The 19,035-nt window shown below is 39.1% G+C and overlaps 1 protein-coding gene across 1 annotated transcript in view; it reads left to right on the top strand.

The window, feature by feature from the left end:
• Positions 1-19,035, top strand: part of LOC128535390 (latent-transforming growth factor beta-binding protein 2-like) — a 119,615-nt gene that overhangs the window by 12,358 nt on the left and 88,222 nt on the right. The window contains exon 3 of the mRNA XM_053509273.1: positions 11,461-11,740. Within this exon, the coding sequence (XP_053365248.1) occupies positions 11,461-11,740 (280 nt within the window). The remainder of the gene's footprint in view (positions 1-11,460; positions 11,741-19,035) is intronic.

Below are 19,035 nucleotides of genomic sequence, written 5' to 3'. Positions count from 1 at the left end.
ATTATTACATATCATACCTTCTAATTGCATTTCTATTGCCTTAATAATACAGGACTCATAACAAGAGTTACAGATAGTTTGTATATTTGCATGCATTATGTACGGGGTTTTATGGTTGATATAATGCCATTGTTACGCCATATGTAATTGCATTAATAAAGCATTCTGTATACAAATACATTGATCAAAATAAGTGTTACCATTCAGGTCATCTTTTGTAATGCAGCATAACATGTAAAGTGTAAAGCATTATGATCCAGATGTTCTCTTTGAAGTGAATATTTCTGCTCATTCACAAAATTGAGTAAAGTTGCACACAATACACAACACAAGAGCATTTAAAAAACATACAAACACTCTGACTCAGAGAGAACAGTGTGTATCTTTTCGAAATCTGTTTACACAAATGCACTGATTATCAAGCGTGGCTTGCGGGTTTCTTCTTCTCTCTACATGTGGCCTCTCTTTAGTCGCTGGCATTAACCCAGGTAGGAGAATAACACACCATGACTGGCCAAATCAGTAAAAACAAGTGCCACCGTGCCTGCCCTCAAACATGTTGGAAACTCAGAGAGACACGCACACACCACAGATTGGCAGCAGGGTCAGCTGTGGGGGAGTTCGATTTGGAAGTAAGGTTACTAGAGGAAAATATTCACAGTGGGGGAGACGCATACTTTGTGTGTTACAGACTCACACGTCGCTGCAAATTTATACTGATGTATGCTACAGACGTATGCCCGATCAAAAGATTTCATATGTTTATACGCACACATACACACTACAGGCCGTAGGGGGAAAGAAAACACACTCACAGTGGGGGAAAGCAAAGAACAGGCCGACGTGTGCCATTTGTAAAAACATTTAATATAAGCTGCCTCCCGGAATCCTCTATTCCTCTATGACGGAGTTGTGATTTTAAGGCTGTCAGCGGGAAGCTTTTCTCATCAGGGAGGAACTGATGCCTAAAGCTATGGTTGAGTAACAGTGTCATACCTCTATAATTCATGTTGTGACTAAACTCAGAGTAACCACGCGCACTCGCATGGATCCACAACACACTCAGAGGTATGTAATCGTTTTACAGCAGAAAGAATCCACATGCAGGTCTGATGGGGCTCGTCTTTGGATGGGAGCACTGAAAGTCTCTCACTGAAAGAGATCAGGTACCAAAGCATGACAAACGCAATTATTCAGGAGAACCTAATACGTCCCACGATTGAGTGTTGGAATGGTCTTAGATGAACGCAGGTGTGAGAAAAACTTGCCCCCCCCCCCCCGCCAAGCCCCTTCCACAGCCCCTCTTCGTGCTCAGTGATGGTTCCCCTCAAATTGTTCTTTTTTTTTGTTTCTTTTATAAAGAATTAGATCCTCAAGTGATAAATTCCTTTTTGGTTTACAACCTACAATAAACTGAAAGCTTCAATACCATCACATACAAGAATTTATTTGATTGCAATTTATTTGTTTGTTTACTAGAAGACCAGTTTATGCGAACGTCTCTCTCACTTCTCACACGAAGTGCTTCCTAATAGTTGTTTCTGTCCAATTAAAACCAGACCGCACTCTTGGCTGCACTTTCAATATCAATAAACTGTTTACCTTCCCGCTTAATTGTAAGCAACACCGAATGGTGTTCTGGAAAATCCAGGTCTTTCTCTGATCCATAGTGTGAAGCTGTAAGATTTCCTTCCTGCGTATTTAGATTGGCGTCCATGTGTCTCGGCAGTGTGGGATGACACACGCTTAGACAATGGCACAACATTTTGCCTTTAGCAGCTTCTCAACCCTGAAAATAGATTACAGAGCCGTGATCAGTACCTTCTGCTGCTCTGAACGGTCCCACATGCATGTCATAAAGATGTGCACTGCCTAAAACAGTTCCTCTGTCAGGACCTTAAAAAAAGGATTTCGTGTCAGTGGACATTTCTCTGTAGATTTCTACCTAAGAATGATTCAAAGCACTGTTCTGTACTCATTGCAAGATTCATATTCTCATCTCCAAATGTGTTTTCAAGAGAATTTCTACTATTTGCCTTTTCTACACCGGTATACTTCAATGTCAGTGGATCACCTAGAAGGGTCTTCTTACTCCTTGGACCCATACTATTCACACTGATTATCCAGTATATATCAGTAAACTGGTACCAAGATCAGGGCGGTGGTGGCTCAGGTGGTTGAGGCTCTGGGTCGCTGATCAGAGGACCTGTAGTTTGAACTTTGCCAATACTGGTTTGCCTTTGATAGATCCTTGGGGAAGACCCTTCAACCCTAGTCCCCATACAACCCAACCATTGTGTGCAGTGCCGGTCCCAAGCCTGGATTTTTGACAGGAAGGTCTGATGTGGAACCTCTAGGATAAAGGGACAAAACCCAAGGTTCTGGATCATGGGGCACCAATGTTAATTTATGCTTGTGGGGAGCAAAGGCCATCCTGTCTGGTCCGATCCCACAGAAAATCCAATATGGCACAAGTTGCTAAAAACAGCTGTTTTGTTGGTACAAGAGGGACCTACACAATAGTGGGCTTAATGTTTAAACGTTTTAATGCTATGGCTGATAATAATTATCAGTATGATTTTCTTTCTAATCTGGTCATGCCCAATTCCCACCAATTTTACTAGGACAGCTGGGAAAGAGCCCAAGGTTGACACTTTATTCTTCTGATGCGCACAAAGCCGCCAGTTGCATCTTTCAAACTGCTGCTCAGGCACCGTTAGGGGGAGACATAACACACTCTGCCGAAAGCGCTATCTGCTGCTTCTGCTTGCCCATGATTGGCAAATATTTCTATGATTGATGTGTGAGTACGAATATGCTCTCCAGAGAGAGCACGGACAATCTGCTATCCAGGTTCCTGGCTACGGTGAACTCATTTCCATTGCGCCATTCGGAGACCCATGTGTCTAATTTCTAACTAAACTTATTTATTTTGCACATTAATGAGCAGACAATGGGTGTCACAGTGCTGAAAGGGGAATTTGTCATACTGTGTTACTGTCTTATAGATTTGTGCATGCACTTTTGGGATGACATGCAGAAACACCACTGGGCAATATGATTATATGATATTGATATTGAGATATTAAGTTATTTGGAAGCAGTTGATTTTGCGTTTAAATTTCATACTTAATATTTTTGAAGACAAACTTTCCATAATGCAGCACAGGTGTTTCATAGAAAGCATTGTGAATCATAGAAATGTTTTTAAGGATTGTAACATGATGGTTTTATGATTTTATTTAAAATATTTGATAATGGTTCATTTCCACACTAGCTTAGTTCAGGTTTATTTGCATAGTGATTTTAAATATACTGGTTTAAAGAAACTAGATGTCAACAAAGTTGACAGGCAGTGGATATTTATGTGGGACCACTTGCATAAAAGTGTCTCTTCAATGAAAAGTGCAAATAAAAGCCACTTTTTATGTCATATTGAGCAAGTGCAGTATTTTATTTGGATTAATAACATACACTGTCACTTATATTGTTACTTACTAATCTGATTTTACTAATCTGACTTATCTGATATACATAGAACAGGCAGTAAGTGAAAGATTCTTAAAGAGTGTTCAGTTAAGAATGTTTGAGATCTTTCTTAAATAAAATCGTATTATACCTGTTTCAATATTGTTAATAATCACAAAATCTTAGAAGCAGCTCACAATATTACTCATTGTTGTTCTTTCATTTTAAACCTAATCTTGTTTTTGTTTTACTATTTTTTTCCCATGCTTGCCTCTCGGGAAATTCTTCACATAGAGAATTTCCATCCATCCATTCATCCATCCATCCAACACAATATTTTGTTTCAGGTATTTATTTAGATCTCTGATTTGTCATATTTGTTACAAATAAAGCCGACAACAATCATGTTTTTTCCCCCCTGATTTTCTAAAAGATGCATGGGTCTAAGTATTAGTTTAGACTTACCCCTGAGTATACACATCTGTTAAACACACCATAGTATTGCCTACCTGTACATAATAGTAGAGAGGGGTAGGGATTAGATATATGGAACATGTACAGAATTACAATGTAACATTTTCTAAAATATTGAGTTTGTTTTTAAGCATGTTCTGTTTGTTTTTTGCATAAAAATGAAATGAAAGCTTCTGATCCGCAGCACCATGAAATCCGTTTATGAAAGCATCTCCCGCTCTCCCGGTCGTTACCTGTCAAGGTTAGTGAGGTAGGGGTGTTTGGATCATGACCTCGACGGTGTGTATGTATACAGAAGAGCAGCAAAGTACAAATTTAATGGCTTTTTTCAGCTTCATCACCATGTGTTTACCAGCTGGTTGTGTGTCAGCGTCTTAGCACTTGGCCAGAGGTCCATTAGCAGAACTGCTGGCTGTTTCATTTAACAGTTTTATGAAGATTCATCAAGTTGATTCCAGGAAGCTTTCATGCTCTGAATACTTTGAAAATGTTTAATATTAGAGATGGTAAAACGCTAGTGTGGCACAACTTGGTTGTGGGACACACTTCCTGTAACTCGTGGAAAGTCATTAAATCAGGGTTGGCCTCTGCTGTAAGGGTATTGAGTTGATGTTGAGGTAATTTGCTACTCCGACAGTCATGGAGGCCTTTCAGGTCTTTACTAGGCCTGGGTGGCTTTAGACCAAGGTTACATAGTTCACAGCGCCGGGGCATAACTCTTCCTGACAGAGGAAGAGTTTTATAGGCCATCAGACACAGCCTGAAATTAATAGACACCATAGCAAGGGCTCATTGTTACCCTCACCAGGGCAGAATTCAGTTAGCAAGAAAAACCAATATTACTGTATTAGATGTTAGAGGATTTTTAGGCATTTGTTTATTAAATTCCTGCAATGACTAAACCTGAAATTAGCCTGATATTAACTTTGAATCCCCTTTTTTGCGCAATTCTCTATTAAATAGTGGAAAACGCTTAAAAACATCAGTGTAATGCTCTGGTTACCGATATTTAATTCTGGGAATGAGAAGCAGTATCTTCCCAAAGTGCACGCAGCAATAAATCAAAGACACAGTACTGCCTCACTGCCATATGGAGATCATTCTTACTGCATGCTGCTCTCCTGAGATTGGCTGCTTCAAAATGTTGGGTGTAACACAACAAAGAAGAGCTTCTTCTTTAAAGAGGGTTATAACATGCTACACACGTTAGGTCTAAGTTTAGCTGAAAGTAAAGTCAAAGGGTTGTCCCCATGACCCGATGCAGTGGTTGCTGTGGTCATGACACATATTGCTGTAAGATTTCATTCCCAATCCGCTTTCAGAAAGGCATGAAGACAGAATGAAAAAGAGCAGTTTTGGACTTATATCAAGCGGCCATAACGTTAACACCACCGCCCAGGTAAATCAAATAACATGGATTATCAATTACATGTATATACCAAGAAACTGGTGAGATGATCATGGGCACGCAAGGCTCTTCTATGCCTGTGGATATCAAAGGCTAGATCATCCGGTATCAGAAAGGTATCAGAACTCCCAGCGCATCACAGCCTGCTGCGCATGGGGCCCAACAAGCAAAGAGTTCAAGTTTAAAGGCCTCTAAATTCCCCAGATTGCAATCTGATTGATCACTCATGGGATGCACCAGACAGACAAGTCTGACTCATGGAGGACTCCTAACCCCACAGCTCCCAAAGTATCTGCTGCTAATGTTCTGGTGTCAGATACTTCAGCACAGCCCATGGGGCAGAGGTTCCCCAGTGCCACAATGGGATCCTAAATCCTAGGTGGTTTTAATGTTAATGGGTTTAAAAGAGATGGCTAATCATAAATAGTCCAAATCCAAAGATACTGTTGTGGGAAGTATCTAAAATGCAAAATAGTCACTTACTTTCTACAGGACACCATTCAATTCCGTCTTTCTAAATAATTTTAAATTATTTCTTTCCATTTCTAATGCATATTTTAGCTTTTTTTTTCTTTAGATTTCATGACTAATGCCTCCATTTTTCGTTATGAATTAGCCGTGTCATTTTCAAAAAGGCCTCTGACTTTCTCCATTTCTTTAGCAGTTGGCCTCCTAATGGTTCCTGGCACACCGAAGTCCCTGGTTGAAAGTGATTATTTTGTATGATGACTGTTCTTGTAAAAGAAGTAAATCCACTTAGTCATAGTCTGTTTTAAAGCCTTGTTTCTGGGCTGATTACTGGATCCACAGACAGGTGACAAATTAAAGGGAAAACTCAACGTTTTAAGTTTCAACCAAGGTTTTGAGTCACTAGAACAGCATCAGTGTGCCATGGCACAGCATCTCTGGGACTGTACAGGAGAAATGGACACCATACTTCACTAAGATTATTTATTTTTCAGTTTGTGTAATGGTAATGGTGATGTAGTGTCTAAAATGTCAATGAAAAACCTTCCATAAGATTTGATATCTAATACCATTAAAGGTCATACTCTGTAGCTGACCCTAGTGCCCTGTGGATGGGGTGGAGGTGGGGTCATTAATGACAGCTTCTGAAAAGTTCTGGTATAAATTGCCTGGGATTTTATAGTAGCGGACCTGTGTTATGATACATCGTTTTTCCTTAACGGAATCACAGCCCATGGTTTACCTTCTTGTAAAGCTCAGGCATAACAACATGGAATTTCCAAAGTTTCGCAATGTGAAGTAAACAGATATGAAACATTGTGACAGAAAGCATATCACTTTTTCCATTTATTAACTGACTTATTATGTGGTAAATGAGAAATGGAGTGTGAGTTAATGGTGCCTACTCTTTGGACCGCTGCATCTCTTCTCTCCTCTCCACCCATGACTAGACATCCTGCCTCCAAAAGAATTATTATAACAGTGGCTATGCTGAGAATGTTGCTCTTTATTTATTTATTTATTTACTTATTATTTTCCTTTACTGGTTTTTGTTTTTTATTATACCCCACTGTTTCAAGGAGAGCACATCTTTACCAAAACGAAAGGAATGCGGAGCAATTAATTTTAATGATGTGCAGGACAAGTCAGCATGACAGCAATTATTGCAACATTGTTGGCCCGAGCTGCGTGTGGAAGCAGTGACAGTACAAGAAACCCTAACACACCCAGTGCACTACAATGAGAGCAGTGTACCCAAGTCCAGTCGCTCCCATCATTTAGTCATATTATTTAAGGTAGTGACCACTTTAGGGTCATGAAGTCATCATTTATTAAAAAAAAAAAAAAAAAGAATTTATGGATGCTCTCATACAGTAAACTGGCTATAAGTATTATGAGGACACAGGAAACTGGAAGATGAAATTTATATACGATAAGATGATGACTTACCAATTGAAATATATATATATATATTCACCTGTGCTGTTTAGCCCATCAGACAATGGGTTTTGTCATTTCTATAGCAATTGCACCGCTGGGTTGCTATTCAGATTCCCATTCCTTCTCTTTTTCTATCCAAGCTTTGGAACCAGCAACCGCGGAGTGATTTTGGGGAGGTTGCCCAAGGGTCCAACAGTGGCAGCGTAGCGATGGTGAAGCCCAAACCCTTGACCCTTTGATCAGCAACCTTATCAACATGGGCCAACACTGCCCCTTAATATACAGTCAAGCCCGAAATTATTTACACCCCGGGCAAATTCTGACTTAAAGTTAGTTTTAATTAACCAGCAAGTACAAAAGTATGCAACTACAGTATGATTAGGTTCCCTGGTCCATTGCCAAAAAACACCACCAAAACGTCTTCTTTTTTACGCCAAAGGAAGGCTCCATCATTGTGGTCAAAAAGAAGAGTCAGACTTCTGGTCTTCTGTTTTATGGTCAGATGAAACATAAATTTAATTGTTTGGCCACAATGATACAGGCTTCATTAGAAGGAGAAGAGGAAAGGTCTTCAACTCTAAGAACACCATCTCCACTGTCAAACATGGTGGTGGAAACCTAACGTTTTGGGGGTGAACCTAATCACAGTAAACGGCACCCTGAAAAAGGGGCAGTACATCAAAATTCTCAACAAGAACATCAGGTTATCTGCAGAGAAACTTGGCCTTGGGCACCAGTGGACATTTCAACACGACAGTCACCCAAAACACAATGCAAAAGTGGTGGAGAAATGGTTAGCAGACGAAAACATTAACGTTTTGCAGTGGCCCAGCCAGAGTCTTGACTTGAATCCAATTGAGAAGGAGGGAGCTAAAGATCAGGGTGATAGCAAGGAGACCCTCCAAGCTGAAAGAGACAGAGCTCATCGCTGAAGATGAATGGGCAAAAATACTAGTGGAGACGTGCAAAAAGCTGGTCAGCAATTATAGGAAGCTATAGATTGCTGTAATGGTCAATAAAGGCTTTTCTATTGATTATTGAGAAGGGTATGAATAATTTTGGGCATGCCACTTTTTGTTCAAATGTAAATAAAAGATGAGTAATAATTTTTTTCCACAATGATGCCTCTTGTATATCGTCTTATTATCTTCTGGGAGACGCCTGTCGTTTCTAATCAAGAAAAAACTTGCTGGTTGAATAAAAGTAGTTAAGTCAAAATTTGCCAGGGGTGTGAATAATTTCGGGCTTGACTGTGCATATTACGAGGTTATTTTCATCTTAAGGAGGCTTTAAGATTACACAAGATTAAGAGTTTAAACGCAAAGGATATCATGATAAGAAAAGTGATGTAGACAGATGTTATAAAAAAAAGTTTTAGAAGAAAGTAAAAATGTTGGCCAGCTGGCCAAATAGATTATGTATACTTCATCAGTATTGATGCTTGGTGCTCTTCAAATTTATTTATAGACTAAAATGTGCTAATGCTCTCTGCATTGTGGTTCGCAGTGCATCATCTGAAATGTCTGACTAAAAATCTGGTTACATGATGTAATCAAGTGAACAAAATGAACAAATAAAATTTATACCCATGATCCCACGATAAATTATAACAATTTGAGTAAACGATCATTTATTACAGTGGTTGTTTTTTGTAATAGTAAACACTGAATCATAATTTCTGGGCTGCTTACTGGATCTACTGACAAATGAAGGGAAAAAACATGAAATGTGTTTGGACTTTGCCAGAAGTCACCAGAAGAGCTGCAATGCACCTTGGCATAGATCCCGCACATCTTCGGAACTGTACTGGAACAATGAACATCATTTTTATTATTTCTTTTCGGTGTATTGATGATGGTTGTGAAGAGCAATGTCTAACATCCGAGTCCAAAATTTCTTAAGAATGTCCAATAGGATTGAGATTTTTTTTTTCTTTCTTTCTGACAAAAAATGTGTGACATCAATCACAACGAAATATTACTTAAAATGTCATTGAAATCTAAGTGGAAAAGTTGCATCTGATTTGGCCATATTAAAGAGGCAATATTTACTAGCTTGAAACCACAGGACGAGAGCAGGTCGATGGATTCTGGGATGACCGATCTTTGTCTCGGTGTCCATACCAGGACGACTTTGGACTGAAGTTCAAGGCCTGCCTGAATAACAGGAAAGCCAGCAGGCCATGCAGTCACTCTCCCAGAAGAACTAGAGGAAGCTTTTGGGCTTGTAATCTGTCAGTGTCTCACAGCATCTGTGTCAATAGCATTCCTGTGCTGTTGACAGAGCGTCACTGTTTGCTTTAGTCCCCAGAGAGCAGTGGCCTGATTTACTGTTTGAGGACAATGCAATAAATTCTGGGTTGCCATCCAGCACACACAGGCGTATCGCAAGCCAGAGAGCCTTGTTTGGTTTGCATGGCATGCTACAGGCCCCTCCGGACCACGTTAAAGTAGCCAGGCGGCTGGCTCGAAAGCCTGCACGGATTGATTTTCAGCCGTCCGTGACCACGGGGTTACCTCACGCTGCTTATATTCGCAGGCAATTGATAAATAATGTTTGTGCATAAATCATTTGGACCTCTGGTGGAGGAAGAATGTTCACATTTATTTAGCAAACAAAGACATTCATGAAAACATACTATATCTAAATGTGAAGCAGAATGTAATATTTACTGATGTAACTGAAGATGTAACGCCCTGGGCTGTAGACATGCTCACTATAAAGTGTTTGCATTCCAATCATTGCTGCATTGTTGCAGGGTTTTCTTTTTTAACCTGCTGTTTGGCTGTTTTGTGATTTGGCAACGTATAACATACTTTCAAACTAAAACAGCTTTGCAGTTCTAATCAAAAGAATATTTCCATTAAATCTGTGATAATAAGATTTGAGGAGAAATACCAAGGCATAAAAGATTGCAGCTGGTGTGCATTTCTTAGAGCTGTGCAAATTAATAATCGATTATGCATTTTCATTAACCTTCTGTTGGTCAGTTTTATTAATTAAAACGTTGGGAAAGTTTTTAATTCATTGCATTTAATTAGCATTTTTTAAATTGTTTAACAATCATTAAATGGTCTAAATTGACGAATTCCCTCAAAACATACCATTTATATTTGCAGAAAATATGAACCGAGTCCACCTTTTGCAAATACTCGCATTTTATGAGAGTATACAGTACCTTCTTCTACTTTTGAGTTTATGGGTTTAATGGTTGATGCATTAAAGTGATCTACTAGACTGGGATTTCTCGCAGAAGAAAGGCGGAAAAAATATTACTTTGAATGGTGAATTACATTTGAACAATTAACAACACAAGATAAAAGTTCTATTATAACTTGTATTTAAGTAAAATATTTATAATATTTTATATATACATTTTTAAAATATGATATATATAACTTATAATAAGTTATATATATCATATTTTAAAAGAAAAGGAAAAATAATTATAGCTGCTTAAAATAAATCCGTCAGTAAAATTTTATAGTAGTGAACCGAATAAAAAAAAAAAACAGTGCCCAAAAATCATATTAGACTGTATTAACAGTCTGCCAATGATTAACAATAAGTCTAGTATTCATACTAAAATTAGCAAAATGTGCTGTTGAATATCATGTATGGAATTACACATGTGATTGTAGTGGTTAGCACTGTTGCCTTGCACCTCCAGGGTCCAGGTTTGATTCCCGGCCAGACTCGATTCCCATCTCTGGTGCATGGAGTTTGCATGTTCTCCCTGTGCTTAGTGGGTTTCCTCCAGGTACTCCGGTTTCCTCTCACAGTTCAAAGACCAGCAGATTAGGCTAATTGCTAATTGCCCGTAGTGAATGTGTGTGACCCCTGTGATGGATTGGCACCCTGTCCAGGGTGTACCCTGCCTGGTGCCCTGAGTCTCCTGGGAAAGGCTCCAGGCCCCCTGTGACCCTGAATACAAGATAAAGCGGTATAGACGATGAGGGAGTGAAAATCAAAATCCCGGAATGGGTCCCCTATCCTTATTAACTAGTTTTTTTCCTTGCACCTGTACCTTCGCTTCAGGAATAACTCCTGTACTGTATATTAAGGAATAAATGTGCAAACTTTTAGTTACTATGAGACACTATTCTAATAAGCTTTGTGCAGGTATAATCATAAAATGTTGGTCTGAATATCTAACTATGTACATGCATATTTATGACTGATTACAATGTTCCTCTTTCTAGCGGACTGCCAGCCCCCGTGTCAAAACCGTGGCTCATGCAGTCGCCCACACACCTGTGTGTGCCGCTCGGGTTATCAGGGACCACGCTGTGAAGAGGTAGCGCCTGAGCAGGTTTACATCCGCACTGGCACGTCCAGAGTACTGATGCCAGTCCAGCCTGGAACGGACACCGCACATAATCAGTCTGCCCGCAGAAGACCCACTGAGAGACAAGCGAGTGAAAGCAATGTCAAAACCCAAACACCGAAGCCGCCAACTGGCAGAGCGTCCCATTCGTCTGGGTAAGTCTTTCAACACCATACAACCACATGGACGGAAAATCACAGACTACATGAAAGCTGCAAACCATGATGAACAGTTTTTGGCATGTGCTTTGTTTTTTTTTTGTTTTTTTATGAAGAAGAAGAATTTTCTTGTTTTGAGGGTGGCATGCTGGTGTAGTGGGTTATAGTGCTGGTTATTGTCCTTACTCTGGATTTTGACAGACTATGAAGGATTATGGTTTGCATGTTTATCTAAATAAATGTACAGTTTGGGGTATTTTTATCTAAAGTTGCTAAAGGCAGTACAGCGTCGGAGCAAAGTGGTTATTTTTGTATGCCAGTTAAAACTATATCTAGAATTGTGTGTGACGATCAGTACTACTGAAGAACAGGTGATATATATTTGCAAAAGCTTAATTCCATTAATTAAAGATAAAATTTCACTTTGTTAATAAAAACACTAATCAATAAAAGTGCTTCATTATATGAAACTTATCAGATATTATTCAAAACGATGACCTTTTATTACCATAGCGAAGCTGGTTTCTAATTAATATCCCTTGGTGCGAGTGTTTGTTTCCATTCAACAAGTAGTTTATTACAGTATTTGTTTTTTCTTTAAAGTAGATTATTAAATCCGCCACATACCTGTTAACAACATCACTTTTACTCAACGTTTTGATTTCGCTTACGGTGTAGGTTATCTAAAATAGTTCTTAGTTCTGCCACAGTTTCCTTAAATTTTTCAATTTTTAAGACGTGCCCACAGTTTGACAAACACGAAACGGTGTCACATGGCACATAACTACTTGTAACTTCCCTTCTCATTTATCATTTCATTTATGGTGCAGGTTTAACATTTAAATAATGAAGGACTGGAAAAAATTCATCAAATTCTGTGCAGCCAGTTTTGCGTGATGCTGTGAAGACAAAATCTGGCTGGACAGACATACAGACATACAGACAGAAAATAGTCTACGACTGGTTTTGGGTCCTCAAATGTATGAAGTGTAAAAATTTAATCGCAGCTATTAAGCGCAAGTTCTGACCATGGTATGTAGCAGACAAAACCTTTCTTTTATTTATATAGATATTAGTTTAAAACTTTCTTCTCTGGTGCTAATATTTAAACTGAACCTTTCATACACTACTTTTAAACAAAAAGCATACTCATGATATTTTTGCATTTATAATTATAACAATTCATAATTGTAACATGTCTATCTCTCACATAGCTCTTTTCTAAATGAATATCTAACTGTCAGCTTTTAACAGACTGTTGTGTAAGCAATTGTGCCACCAATGCTAAAAATGTGTTTTGATCCAGCAGCACATTTTGTTTAATAATTGGCCAACGATTTATCAGAACCACACCACTTTGATATGCAGAGCAGCTGGAATGATTTTTCTTGCAATGATATACTATAGACAGTACATTCAGATAAAACACCATATATGCTCCAAGCATTATTCATAACCAGAAAAATGACAAAAAAAAACAACTTCTTATAATAACATGATATTTCTATTGTAGGAACCATGTACGCTATAGATGTATATCAGAGCAGATGATGGTAGCCCAGATTTAATGTGTTTTGATGGACAACAGTCCATTTTCTTATTAAATATTTAATTCATATATTCATGAAGTTTTGGAAAAGGAGTTTAGAGGAGAGATCGGTAGACTGAGGCTAAGGTTGGAACTGCCAGGCAGAAGGTCTAGAGGAGACCAACGAGGAGATTTATGGATGTAGTGGGAGAGAACATGAAGTTAGTTGGTGTGAGAGAAGAAGATGCAGAGGATAGGGTTAGATGGAGGCAGATGATTTGCTGTGGGGAAACCTGAAAAGGAACAGCCGAAAAACAAAGAAGAAGAAGAAGAAGTCAGGAGCTCTTGGAGGATCCACAGTCATGGAATCACATAACAACACGTAAAGCCAAGGAAAAGTCAAATGTAAGCTGTAATGTGCCAAAAAGGGAAGATGTGGTAAGGTTTGCTATTTATAGCAAGAACCAGTCCGGACATTTGGAATGAATATGCCTTTTATTTGGTTGTTACAGCATCTTTACTACGTGAGGTGCATATTGGTATGGGCTTTACCAATATATATTAGTACTATCAGTATATACAGACTGGAGCTGCACTGGATCACATCTTCATTTGCTATAATATTCTTCCAACACAAAGGAGCTATTTTGAAAGTGGTGCCTAAAAAATATCTGCCAGCAGTACGGTTTTGAAGACTGATACAAGGCTCTCGATGAGTGTTATTACGGCTGGAACCCTGTTTTACAGTCAGTGCTGAAAGGAGCCACTTGTGCAGCGGTTTAAATATATCTCTGCACGTCAACTATATACAAATAAGGCTTTAGCTTGTCATGATGTTCTCTACTTTGGAATTGATCCCAATGCTTTTCTAATCCTGTAAGTGCATATTAAGTTGTATTTCTGCATAAACGCTGACTTCGGAACTCATGTTTATCCAACTCGTCTTCTTGTAATATCTCAGCAAAGCTCGGTAATATATTTCATTTCACTCGAAAAGAACATCTATTACTGTTATCTACTGTACCCCAGCTCTCTGGTGGTGCGCAGATTTGTACCACTGACAATCCGCATTGTAAATATGTGTACTTTTGCCCAATGTTTGTGCACTCAAATCTGTGTTTTGTAATTAATTCAAGGCTTCTGTCCAAAGTGAACAGTTGCCATGCATGTGTTTGCTTTGACAAGTTGTCAGCAGCACATTTTTGCGCTGTGAATCACGACCCTTCCAGTTTGTACTATACGGCAACCAGAGACAAGACTTTAGTCCTGAATTCTGGGAAGATGAATATTCGGAGGGACTCGGCCATGCCTGAAAAATAAGCATTGTTATTCTGCAAACGTATAAAACGATACATATCGAAGGAACAGAGCTGCTTAAGTTTTTTTAATCATTTGAAATAGCTGTAACTGCCGACTGTTGTCTTTTACTGTATATCTGCAGTTAGACGCAGATCGACCTTTAAATATGGACAAATCACATATTTGCATGCATACTTTTTGCACGTCTATGATTACAATCAATATCCAATAGAGGGCAGTAAAAATGTTTAACGATTTCATGTCAGCTATCCTGGGACAAATGCTTTAACAGGACAGTGAGGTGAATCACAGATGGTTTCTTGTTAGAAGGCCATGCACAACGAATAATTATGTCCTTACATTTTAAATTATTTACTAATCTAAAAAATCCAGTAGATTAGGTAATTAGTAAAGATTAAGGAGATTAATAACTGTTGTGAAATATACCCCTGGTCTAAGATGATACGAGACACAATAGAATAGAATAGCTTGCTCATCAGTAAGTCTGGCACTTTATCTCAGAGATCAGGCCACATATTAACACTCACAATCTGCACAGGAGACATGCAAGTGCCAAGGCGGGATGAACAAGTGCAGACGCTGTCTCCATGAAGATTAGAAAGCCCTGCTGTTTTCATCCCATCATCTCGTCATCCTCATTCTCAGCCCTGTCTGACAAGGTGGCACCTCTAACAACAAACTCAGAAGAACTCAGTCAACCTGCTGAAATCCTTTCAGACAAGAACATTCCTGTTGTCATTCCAAATCGCCAAGGGTACACCTTTTTCTTTTTGCCACAGAGCAGAGATCATGTGCTATGTTGGCGTCTCCTTTGAACCCTAAAGTGTGAGGTATGTCCGCTGTCTGGCCTGCAAGCAACACCTTCCCTCTCTGTCATATGCTGTGCTTCTCGATGCCCTGTTATGCAAGGCAGTGCCAAAAAAAAAGATGCTTGATAGGTCTCAAGAGGTGTCTTGGCTAAAGGTCAATGGAGGCTGACATAGTTAAGGGCTTAAGGGTTTGTCTGGCTGTGCTGTGTCTAGCTGCCTTGGTCCAGACGCCCACTCCATACTTCACGCTGTTGCCAGTTGGCCTCCTGCTGAAATGAAATCACTATTTGTGGACTGTCAGCGGGGCTGTTTAAGGTGAAAGTGCCTCTGTATTTTTAAAGGAAGCTATTTGTCATCAGGGAACTTTTGGTTTAGCTCCATTACACAACTGCATTAGGCATTTCTCCTTTAGGCTTTCTGCAGATGCCATGGCACTGTTCACATAAAGAAGCTATGGAGAAAGTTTATATTTACATTTTGCTTTAGAAAAAGAGACCCACGGTTCGATAGATTGCATTTTATAAGGATAACTTTAAGAACATGACCTGGGTTTTTATTTCCAGTCTACAATTTTGTTATTATGACTTAATGTCATTTGGTTTTACTTTTTGAAACATTGCCTCCAGGGATGCCTTTAACTGTAAATAAATTTCTCTGCACCACCGCCAATGAGTGTAATCCATCTTCTTAAATATCAGGTTTGTTATGCACTGTGTATTCTGAAAGTATTCGGACCCCTTTCAGTTTTTGTACACTTTATTGTGTGATAGATTATTGAGTTGCAGGGTGTTGCCCAAACCCACTGTAAATATGTACGATAATATTTTTCTGCTTATTAAAGCCAGAGAGCTTTTTATCCCTGGAATTTCGACATCAGGTCCAAGTTGACATTGTTTGTAGTTGGGCGTATTTTTGAGTTATTGAGGTTTGTAATAAACCCATTCAGTTTAGGTGAAACAGGATAATAAGGGTCGAAATAAAAGAAGTAAACTTGTAGTAAAAAAAAAGAAAAAAATTGTTAACACTGGGTTGTAATATCACCAAAGTAAAAAAAAAAAAACAGAATAAAAAGAAAGGGTACCCATAAGCATAAAAGTATAGATTAGTTTCGAAATGTCGTTCTCATACATTTACAATGTATGCTGCATTTAGGCATTTCTCCTCCGCTCCTTCTCCATATCGCTCCAGTAGTCAGGAACAGCTGGTGAGGTGATAAGTTGTGGCAGATGCATCGCGCACTGGGCCATGTTTAGCCTCCCATCCTGTTCTCCATGACATCAGGGCTCCACAGGAAGATGTCTAGGGTTCGTGTGTGCAGCACACACTTTCGGCGCTCCCAAAGGTAATCTGTTTCACTTGCCAACTCTTAGATAATGCTAGGTGGAGAACAGTAAGCTGGCTTTTGGGGTCATTTTGGAGGAAACTCTGCCTTTCTAATCCGAGGGGAGTTAGGGTTTGAAACATCCTGAAATCAGCCCAAAAATCTTGTAATGAAATTTAAGTTACGGCCTTGAGCTCTGAGAGACGCTTTCACCTCGTTTGTTAAACGGGCCAAGTTGAATCCTCAATAGTGTAAACGCCGACCAGTGGAACTTGTACTGCATTAACAGGCCTAATATTTGGAGTGATGTATATAAGTTTAAAAGCTGTCTGTTGGAAAATGGCATTAAACATCAAGGATAATTGTACACATTAAAATATTGTTGTTAACACTATTTGTAATTCACAACGGTTCTATTTTGCGGGCTGCTCCAAGTATGCAACGGGTGGCTCTCAGATGTAGGCCATTTACATTTTTACATTTGGTGGTTTTAGCGCTCATCTGGACCCTACTGAATAACAAACTGTGTAAAGCCATAATTTCCCTTTACACTGGCTCTTAGTCACATCCTGCTCACTTGTTGCTGTATGACTAAAACCAGCATTTAGTGACCAAGAGTTTTACTCAGACACCAGACCCTCTCCTCAGGGGAAATTTGAGGTTTCTGTGGGAGTTTTAAAAGCATTAACTGGGACGAATCTTTCTTTCTTTTTTTTTTTATTGTAACCTCAAGTCTAAATATACAGTATTGGTCTACAGAACTGCTGCCAGTGGTATTTATTGTACAAGCAAAAGTGTTGATATGAAAGGATATACACCCACATCCAAATGGGCTGCTGATATCAGTGTTTGTAGGAAATATTATGACTATTACAAAAACATCCAGTGTAGGAGAATTTCTGTATTTTATCGCCCAGAGCTAAAAAGCAACATGACCTTTGGATCAGCAATTACGCTACTCATGGTCTATGTCAGTGTATTGGCGAAATTCCTTCAAATTTTGAAGGAATTATATTCAAAATAAATATGGCTTCATCTCAGCTATCTCAGCCCTGCAGCGATTGTGTACAGTTTTGCAACGTAGGCCTGTCTGGTAAAGCTATCTCCTTACTACCAGTTAGCAGTCTGCTTTTCCAATCTAGCCAGCCTTACACACTTCATCCGCCAAGCCAGACAGGAAGCCAGTCACTAGTGCTTTAAGATTCTTTAATGACAGACTCCACATATACAATATCCTCCATTCCCTTAAAAGAAAGTTGTACACTTTTTATTCATTCTTAATTAGTTTTTATGATGCAGGCTGGTAAATCCAATCACATGGTAAAATGGTGACAGAGTGAACATTAGATGGTTCTGAAATCAAGAGGCTTTTCTGAAAAAGAAATTTATCTATCTATCTATCTATCTATCTATCTATCTATCTATCTATCTATCTATCTATCTATCCATCCATCTATCTATCCATCCATCCATCCATCCATCCATCCATCCAACCATCCATCCATGCATCTATCCAACCATCCATCCATCCATGCATCCATCCATCCATCCATCCATGCATCAATCCATTCATCCATCCATCCATCCATCCATGCATCCATGCATCCATCCATCCATCCATCCATGAAAAGTACATCAAAGTGTGACATTCACTGTTTAAGGAAATCACACTTACATTATATTGCTAAATGATGACACCTGACCATCACACGTGAGTCTTTGACCAGTCTGTTGCCTTTTACATTTTTGCCGCTTAGCAGACGCTCTCATCCTGTATGCAATTTACATCTCAATACACATACTGTATAGAAGCAGGGGTTAAAGGCATTTCCCAAGGGCCCAACAGTGGCAGTTTGCTGGTGCTCAGGTTTAAACCTGGGACCTTCCGATCAGTAGTCCAGTACCTTAACCACCAAGCTAGCCCTGTCCCACACAAACTTGGAACCACACAAATGTATAGGATGTATTTTTGACCTTCCCACCCAACAGTGCCTGACCTTATTTGGCAAAGTCCCACACCCAACAAAGCATGACTAAATGCTGAATGGGATGTTCCAAAAGCATACATGGGTGTAATAGTTAAGTGTCCACAAATGTTTGGTAATATAGTGTACTCAGTAAAGTTTTAGACATATTTAAGCAGATTGTGCTTGACCACTGTGTTTGTTAAACACTCCAAAATAGAATAAAGAAAACTGGCACATTAATATTAAGCTAGCCAGCTACAGTGAAAGAATAACTAATGTTACCTTTATATTTGCCAAGTTTGCTAACAGACTAGCTAAGGTTAGGGTAGATCATGCAACTGAAAGAA

Source organism: Clarias gariepinus, chromosome 13 (assembly GCF_024256425.1).
Source record: "Clarias gariepinus isolate MV-2021 ecotype Netherlands chromosome 13, CGAR_prim_01v2, whole genome shotgun sequence".
In the NCBI taxonomy this organism is placed as follows: domain Eukaryota; kingdom Metazoa; phylum Chordata; class Actinopteri; order Siluriformes; family Clariidae; genus Clarias; species Clarias gariepinus.
The sequence above is the reverse complement of the archived record's forward strand: the minus strand, read 5'-3'. Positions and strand labels throughout refer to the sequence as shown.